The sequence below is a fragment of the Gallinula chloropus genome (assembly GCF_964237585.1).
Source record: "Gallinula chloropus genome assembly, chromosome: 6".
Taxonomy (NCBI): domain Eukaryota; kingdom Metazoa; phylum Chordata; class Aves; order Gruiformes; family Rallidae; genus Gallinula; species Gallinula chloropus.
The window spans coordinates 9,962,550-9,971,460 of NC_140091.1; the positions used below are offsets into that span (position 1 = coordinate 9,962,550).

The following is an 8,911-nucleotide window of genomic DNA, read 5'->3' on the forward strand; positions in this document are numbered from 1 at the left end:
GAGCACCCTGCAATGCCAAGGTGCCCACGCTGCTCTGAGGAAGGGGGTCTGCTTGGCCTCTCCCCTTGGCTGGCAGGGAGGTGGGGGTGCACAGCCTCCCCTGCACACAGCCCGTGCCATCCCTCCCAGCTCCTCAACGCAGCTCTAACAACGCCCAACAGCGAATTAATCTTCAACTGGGAGCCTAAAGTTGCTGCTGGGCTGGTGGTTACGCCGCGTCCTGCCCAGCGCTGTGTTAATGATTAATGCCCCGTGTCCAGCGCGGGCTCCTGCTGCCTTCGGAACAGCCCTGCCCGTGCCGCCGCTCAGAGCCCGGCAAGTCACCGGGTCAGGGCACTGCCCAGAAAGCACACAGGGTGGTTTATCTGTGGCGAGGAGGAGGAGGAGGAAGAGAAGGGGAGGAAGGCCTGGCAAAGGGAGTGATGCCAGGCCAGCCTGTGCCCTTTGAGGACGTTCTCTCCTCCCCGATCCGGGAACATCCTGGCCAGCCTGTTAGGACAGGTGGGGGACATCCCCTGCAGCAGGAACTTCCTGGGCAGCCCATACCGGATTAGTTTGCTTTGGCTTCCCATTCCCTCCATCTAGCAGCACAAACCCAAAGAGCTGCTCCTCCTCCTCCTCCTGCTCCCGGCCAGCAGACACCCCTCTGCCACGCTGGGCTTGGCATGGTGTGTCCCAGGGCAGGTGATGCTGGTGGTGAACACATCCTGTGAATCTCCTAGGACTTGGCTCGTGTGGGGCACCCATCGTGGTGGGGCAAGACGAGAGCCAGCACCCCATGGGGATGCCAGGCCTGGAAGGCAGGTATCTCTGTCTTCCCTACACAACTGGGAGGTTCACCCCTTCATTTTCCCCACCCTGTGTCCCCAGGGATCCTAAACATGCCACCCTGCAGCAGGCTGCTGGGGGGACCGGATCCACCCAGCCCAGCCTCTAGCACACGCTGTCCTTTTCCTTATTGCCACCCAGGGAGCAGCTCAGCCCAGAGCCTGCCCGGGCAGGGGGAATTCCCCACATTGGCTCCAAAAGCTGCTGTTCCCCCCGGGGCTTCTCCCAAGGCTGCGACTGGGAGAGGAAATACTGTGACCTCTGTCCTGAAGGGTTTCTGCCCACACTGGTGCGGGTGTCTGGCACCCACACAGGGCTTATTGCCCACACTGGGAGCCCACAGCCAGGGAGCACTCAAGGGTGCATGGCTGGAGACAGCAGTGACCCAGACTCAGGCAGGTGGCAGGGTGCTGCCCAGGGAGCCTTTACCCTTCTGCTGTCCCCCACTCTCTGTTCTCTTCTCTCATGGGTGGAGAAGAGAAACCCCTATCCCAGCACACACCCTGTTTGTGTACCTCAAGCCCAAGGACACCTTCCCTGGGTCAATAAGGAAGTGTTTTTGTGCTACTATGTGCTCCCACAGTATTTTTGGTCTTGCTCTCCAATGGCATAAGTGTCAGGTTTTGGGGTGCCAGTCTGGGGCAGTCGGGTGAGTCTGAGGGTTACAGTGTGTGGAGATACCTGGTGACACCCACACGGGTTGGTGGGGATGAGAGGGGTGTGTGGGCTGGTGGTGAACCATCTGGGATGAACTGTTCTCCCAGAAGCTCAGGTGGTGGAAGCAGAGGGCAGGGGCTCAGCAGGAGCACCAGAAAGGCTGCACCAGCCTGGCTTACCCACCGCTACCGCCCTTTGTCTGCCAGGGGAGCAGAGAGCCCGGGAAGGGTGATGGGAAGAATCGCACCAGGGAGGAGAAACTGGTCCTTCGAGTTTCCCAGGCAGATGGAGGGGAGGAACCCAGCTGGTGGTTACAGAGTTATTGCCAAAACTCAACACCACAGAAACTGCCAGCCCTGTTCTGAAAAAACCCTGCAGCAGGGAAGAGGCTCCTGGCTGGCTGACCCCCCACCCCCACCCCCCCAGCCCACTCCACCCCATGGGGGTGACAGCAAAAGAAGCCAGATTTGCAAAGCAGCCCCAAAATGAGGGAGCAGAGGGGGATACAGCCAGGCCAGGTGTGCCCAGCAGTGCCCAAGGGCAGTGCTTGGTGCCGTTTGGCATCGCTGTGGCTCCCGGGCACACCACCACCTCTGGGAAGGGCTTTGGGCAGCACAAGGCAGCAGGTGGTTCCCATGTGCTCAGAGAGGAAGAAGAGGAATAGAAGTCCTGACATCAGTTGTGAGGTCAGCAGTTTATGCTGGAAAAGAGACTTTGACCTTCCAGTTGAGGAGGAAGAGAAGGCGATTTTCTGTCAGCGTCACCCACACCTTACTGCAGGGCAGGGCCAGAACCCGCAGCCCCAAGGCTGAGTTACCCAGAGCAGGGCCCTCTGCCAGTCCTCTGGCCACCCAGCTGCTCCAGCCAGAGTGCTGGGTGGCACTGGGGGGGATGCCAGGCCTCAAGGAGCTGCAGCAGTGCCCTGGTGCAGCCCTGTACCCAGTGCAGGAGCTGATAAGGGGAGGGGGGTGGGCCATGGCTGGCACAGAGCAATGCAGCACACAGAGGAGGCTGTTTGCACACTGGCCTACTGGCCCACTGCTAATCACCACGTCCTTCACCAGCACACAACCCTCCCATTCTGCCCCTTAACTGGGGAAGAAGGGAGCCTCATGTCTAAAATGGGGTGAAACAGCCCTCAACACCCACCACCCAAACCACCAGCCTTGGCCTCACTTTTGAAATGGGGAAACTGAGTCACAGTGAGTGGATGCTCAAGGCAGGATCCCCTTCCAGTGCTGAAAGCAGAGGGGGTGCTTGGGGAAAGGAGGGGGGCAGGGGTGCTGGAAACCCTCCTATGAACTCTCCCCTTCACACCCATTGAGGGACTTTAAGTAGTGTTGGACAAAGATGCTTGGAGATGGGACTGGTAGAACCCCTCCCAAACACCCGATTAGGAGTACCTGGGGGTGATAGGGACACCAGTACAACAGCCCCAGAGCCCACCCCCCACTTTTCAAGCCAGGCCATGGCTCTGTTCCTGGCCCAGGGCTGCAGAGTACTGAGGGCAGGGAGGGTTTGCAAGGCCCCTGCCGCTCCCCAGCTGTTGTGGAAACACAGGGTGTTTGTTTCCACACACCTGAGCAGGTGAGGTGTGTGGCACTGGGAGGACAGGGGGGCTGCAGGCAGGGCTCCCCCCACTACCACGCCCCCCCCCACCCCCCCCGGTTCTTTACTGAAGGCAGCACTCAGACTCCAGAAATTACATCTCCAAAATGACAAATTTATTTGGCTTTCTTTCCAACATGGAGAGGGGTTTGGCCATGATGTGACAGGGGGTGCAGGGCAGCCCCAGCCACCACAGGGCTGGGGCCATCAGTACTGTGCTTCATGCCAGGGCAGGGACCAGCCAGCACCACTTCAGGGGCACCTCAGTGACAGGGCTGGCAGAAGATGGGCACCCCCTCCTGAGGGTGTAGTCAGCACCTGCAACACCTCAGCTGGGTATCAGCCCCAGTTCCATGGGGTGAGGCAAGGGGGCATGGACCAGCCCCAGTACCAGCCCTCCACCCCCCCACCACCCCCATCATGCAGGAAAGTCACTGCACATGCTGGCAAGGGTTGAAGGAAGACATGGCTGTGCCACTGCCAGATCAGCAGCCCTGATCAGCCCCTGTGCTGCTTTATCCACCACACAGACCAAGCAGCTCCCTCCTTGTCCCTTCAAAAGAAAGCCATCCCCACCCCCCTCCCCCCCACAACTATGTACAGACCCAAGCATGCCATATCAGTACAAAAATATACACATGAACTCTACAGATCCCAGCTCAGTAGATCAACACACAGCTATAAATCACAGTGCACAGGACAGCATCAGGCCCAGGGAGCAATGGGGTCCACCCACCCCTCCTGAGAACATGACACCCCACAGGTGCACCCCAGTGTGGTGGAGGGACAGGCCATCCTCCTTCCTCCTGCAGCTATTTCTGATCCAGGTGACAGTACAGGTACATGGAAACTGCCATGGCTGCAACCTAGGGGTGACAAGAGGCAAGTCAGCCCCCCCAAAGTGTCCCCCCCCAGCCCAGGTTTGGGTCACAGCCCATAGCACCCATCCCAAGCACATGCAAAGAGGAAGAGCCGGGTGTGCCCAGGGAAGAAGGCTGGGGCAGATGGTGGTCCATAGGGCTGCACCAGCCCCCACCAGCCCCTCAGCCACCCAGGCCAGGCCCAGCCCCACCGCTCACCCCCAGGTAGAAGGAGCTCAGTGATGCTCAGGCACTCACCTCCAAGGCAGCAATGCCAGCAGCCACACCACCCACCACACCTGCATTAGTCTTGATTTCGTCCAAGAGCTTATTAAAACATCCCTGCAAAAGGCAACCATGCAGGTGAGGATGAGTAAGGGCTGGCGACCCCCTGACCCCTGGGAACAGCATCCCCAGGAAGGGAGGTGCAGTTCTCCAGCCCAGAGCTGCACAGCCATGGAGAAGCTCAGGGGACTTCAAGGGGCAAGTCTTCTCAGGCCAAAGCACAGTTCTGGGCGGGTAGCAGGGAGGAGGATACGGGATAAGGAAGCCACCCAGGGAGGCAGAGTGGTTCATGCCCAGCTCCAGGCATGCCAACCTGCTGCAGAGCTCCCTCAGGGCTGGAGCAGTGGGAGCAGTTTTGCTTGTCCCATTGCTTCAAGCTAAGGCCACCACAACATCCCCCAGGACTACCACATCCAGAGCTGGGGCCACAGGACCTACATGGGCTCCTTTCCCACACCAGGGCCCACCCCAAACCAGCCTCTGACAGAAGGAGAGAGCCACTGGTGCCTCCGTACCTGGACTTGTTTCTCCGCAGCGAGCGTCTCATTGCAGGGCTGCACGTTGTCCCCACAGCAGGGCTCTGGGTAGGTGTTATGCATGTGATACCAGGTGGAGTTGGTGAAGTCTGTGTAGTTATTCAGGCCACAGCAACCAACCTATGAGGGAAAGAGAGGAAGGGATGGAGAGAGCATCCTGCAGGTCTCCTTCCTAGGCTGGACACAGTCTGGACCCCACTGATCCAGCTCATCCCAGCTCTGGGAAAGTGGTGCTCAGGGCCTTCTATGGACCACAGGATTCTGTTCCACACACCAGACTCTACAGCAACAGGACCACTAAATCCCAAGCAGATAGGTCCCAGGTACCTGGGACACCAATGAGGTGGTGATAGATCCGCACATCCAGACCACTATGATGTCCCCATCCCACTGACCCACCCAGGTGTGCACCACCAGAAGCATCCTGACCCACAGGAGGGGGCTCCACGCACCTCCTTCATGGTGACATTCCAGTTGTGTGTGAGACGGTCATCCACCCCATACTTCTCCTTCAGGAGAGGGGTCACCAGATTTGTCAGCAGTGTCTCTGCCTGGAAGAGGATGCCAAGAAACACCATCAGAGAGTGTCCTGTGGAGCACCACAGAGCTGACAGCCCCTGTCCTGGTCTCAGCCCGCAGGAAGGACACCAGCCAGACCCAGCACAACCAGGAGTCCGTCACACCTTGTCCCTTTGGGCCAAGGACATCTTGGCCCCTTCCCCACTAACAAACACATTATGGCACCGAGGCCACTGAGCCATTGAGTCATCTGATAAGCAGCGTAACCAAGTGAGCCAGGAATGACGCCTGCCCTGTGGTTGACTTCTGTGCCTCATTAGGCACAGCCCACAGGGTGGGAACAGTCACTTTTCTCCCCAGGTGGTTTCTCAGGTGCTTAATAAGGGGTTGAGTTTCCTCAGCATGAAGCATCAGGGACTTCCTCTCCCAAGTACCTCCACCATCAGAGGTGCCAAGCCTCAGCTAGTACTGGACTAAGGCATTTTAAAGCAAGTGGGTGAAACTTGTACCAAACCCCCATTTCCATAGGGCACCAAGAATCCCTGTTCCCATCCCCCTCATCCCAGCCAGGCTGCCCCAGCCTGCCCATATAACTGGTGCTAGCCAGCAGTGCCCACCTGTCACCTTCCCCATCCACAGGCAGCACTGCCGGGCTCCCAAAGTCTCCCTTTTTCCCCCAGATCAACCCAACCCAAGACTCAGATATGCCACTTACAAGACCCGTGTAGACCAGAACCACCACAGCAGCAGCAACTTCAGCAATGAAGATGATCAGCACCACTGAGAAGAACTAGGATACATCAAGGGGAGGGAGATCAAAATAAAAGTCAGAGTCCATAGGATCCCCAGGAACCAACCCATCTGCTTCCCACAGGCTGCAGGTCTCTACCTCAGGGCTCAAGCCCTGTTTCATTGCCTTCAGCTCTGCTCCAAGGCAGAAGCAGAACAACTTTGGGGTCCTCCAACCCTCTATCTCCATGGGGCTGACCTCTCCAGACACGGTCCAAGAGGGACCTTTCCAAGGACCACCCAGCCTTCCACTACATGGGAACATCCAAGGAGCACATCTCCACAGATAAATGCATCCCTCAGATCTCCCCCCACCAGAGAACCAGCTCAAACAAGGCTCAATAAGGAGGTGTCAGGTCCATACCATCATTAGGAGACACTTGCTCTCCTTCTGGGCACCGTAGCACCCCAGGAAGCCAATCACCAGCAGGATGGCACCAATGGCGATGAGGAAGTAGCTCACATTCACAACGTGTAGGATGCTAGAGGACAGTGATCCAAATATATCCAGGAACGACTTTTGATCCACTGTGGCCCAGATGCCAACACCCAGGAGCGTCCCGCCACTGAGCTGGGAGGAGAAAGACAACATCAGCTCCCAGGCAGAGATCTGGGATTTGGGGAAGGTCCTGGTACAGGCATTTCTCCCCTCCATAAGTTTTTGCTGTACCAAAAGAAGACTTTGTGGCTGCTGGGGGCAGCCTGGGCTGTTCCCACTGCACACCTGAGGGAGCCAGGTGGGGGACTACCCCACCACACAGCCCACCCCCAGCACATCCCCTGCTGCTGTGTCACAGCTGTCCCCTTGCCCAGCCCAAAGGGTTTTGGGGCAAGTAGCTCCATGCAGAGAAGCCAAGCCAGCAGTGTCACCATCCGCTCCCTGACCCCACAGAAGCCCTTGCAGATCAGCTCAGAGCCGGGTCACCATCGTGCTGCCACAAGTTCCTTTCTCCAGGTAACCTGCCCCCTCACCCAGAAAGGGGCTGAGCAGCCCCTCACCCAATGCTCACATGCTCCTGAAAAGACCTGGGCTTCCTCCAGCCTGCCCCAGCCTTGCCCTCCAGCTGCCTGTCCATCCCCACCAGCCTCAAGCCCTACCAGGGGCTCTAAGGAGGAAGCATTTCACCTGGAGGCTCCACACCAACCCCCTTCCCAAGGCTGTATCCCACCACATCCCCTTCCAGGTGTTTCCATTGCTCCTGCAGACCCAGGGTAACTCTCAGGAGCTCCACTACCCTATGCTCTGAGTTACAGGCCTCCAACACCACAGGTCACTGTGGCACACACAGGCTGCTCACCTACAGAGATAGAAATCCCCCAAAAGGGGACCCAGTGGCCCCCCACCCTGGGGCATACAGTTGATCCTGAGGTCCCAGGAGCACAAGTCCCACCTACACCCAACTGCCCACTCCATTCTCACAGAAAGGGACACAGAGAAGCAGGAGAGCCCACACAGGCAGGCTTCACCCACCCACAGCCAGCCCAGGGTGCTACCCAGGAGGTGCCCTCACAGACTCCAGCCCCCCATCCCAGTTCCCCAGGGCTGATGGGGGTGCCCAGGGAGCGCCAGGCTCAGCCCCTCCGGGCAGGGACAGCAGCTGAGGCACACTTACAAATATGGCCAGGTTGAAAAGGATCATCATAACCTTGATGAAGGTGAAGCACCCCATCTTTGCACCTGGGGAGAGCAGAGAGATGTCACAAAGGGGAGCCCCCAGCACATAACAACCACAGCTCTGCTGCGAGCAGGGCTTAGCCCCCCTCGAGGGCAGCTCGGGGGCTCCCCAGAGACAGGGTGGGGTGGGGGGGAAGAGGCAACCCACGGGCTCCACTACCCAAACCCGAGCCCAGCCTACCTGAGGAGAGAGCAGCTCCCAGCACCCCGGCCAAGCCCGCACTGCCGCCCCCGCCCCGGGCCGCCTCCTTTTAAGCGGGTGCGGTCCCGGGGCCGCCCCCGCCTCTGGAGCCCCCACCCCCCAACCACTTCCCCCGCCCCGCCCGGGCCCCGCCGGGGCCACCCCCTTGGAGGTGGCGAAGCCACCCGTGTCCCCTGGGTGGCTGGTGACTTGCTGCCCTCTGCCGCCGGAGCTTCCCGCCCCGGGGCACCAGGACAGCCCGGCCGGCCGTGCCCATCGCCGGGGCCTCTTGGCGTGGGCGATGTGGTGTCCCCGTCCCACTGCTACCGTGAGCTCGGGCAGGGATGTCTCCAAACCCCAGTCCCCGGGGCTAAGCCTGAGGCAGGCGGAGGAGGGCACCCGGATCCGCCCCGAGGGGCAGCTGGCAAAGGGGGAACAGGGGGCAGGGCGGCAGAATTTCACCGGCCGGGACACGGCAGGGCGATGGCAGGAGAGGACAGTGTCACCTGTAACAGGTGCCAAGGCTGGAGCAGGTCTGCAGAGACCTCTGGTTGCCCAAGGGCTGCCAAAAGTGATCCTCTTTGGAAAGACGCGTGGAAGCAGGGCTGGTTCCCGCGGAGCGGGGCTGCAGCAGGGGGAAAGCAGCACGTGGAGGAAAGCTGCAGCCCCGGGCCTCACCGTGGGGGTGGTCCTCACCCACCTAGCATGGCTTTGGGGCAGGGTCTTGGGGTTGATTACCTCCCTGGCACCCACCATGTGTCCCAAACCAAGCCCGAGTGATGCAGGTGGCTGGGGAACCCTCATTCGGCAAGGGCAGCAGTGAACGCAGGCTCTGGGTGCTCAGCACACCCCACACCACACCCAAGCTCCCCCAAAACTTCACAGTGAATTCCCTGCCTGACCATAATGATACATTTCAGCAGGATGAAGTCAGCCCTGCTGCTCCAGCCAAAGCCCAGCAGCGTTTTGGGGA

At 59.6% G+C, this 8,911-nt stretch overlaps 1 protein-coding gene across 1 annotated transcript; it reads right to left on the reverse strand.

The window, feature by feature from the left end:
* Positions 1–3,905: 3,905 nt before the first annotated feature.
* On the reverse strand, positions 3,906–7,752 carry TSPAN1 (tetraspanin 1; the record flags this gene model as incomplete). The annotated part of the gene is made up of 7 exons (XM_084266152.1): positions 3,906–3,959; positions 4,212–4,295; positions 4,754–4,894; positions 5,227–5,325; positions 6,009–6,083; positions 6,447–6,653; positions 7,696–7,752. The coding sequence occupies 7 exons, from the start codon at positions 7,750–7,752 to the stop codon at positions 3,906–3,908; spliced, it is 717 nt and encodes a 238-aa protein (XP_084122278.1).
* Positions 7,753–8,911: the final 1,159 nt, after the last annotated feature.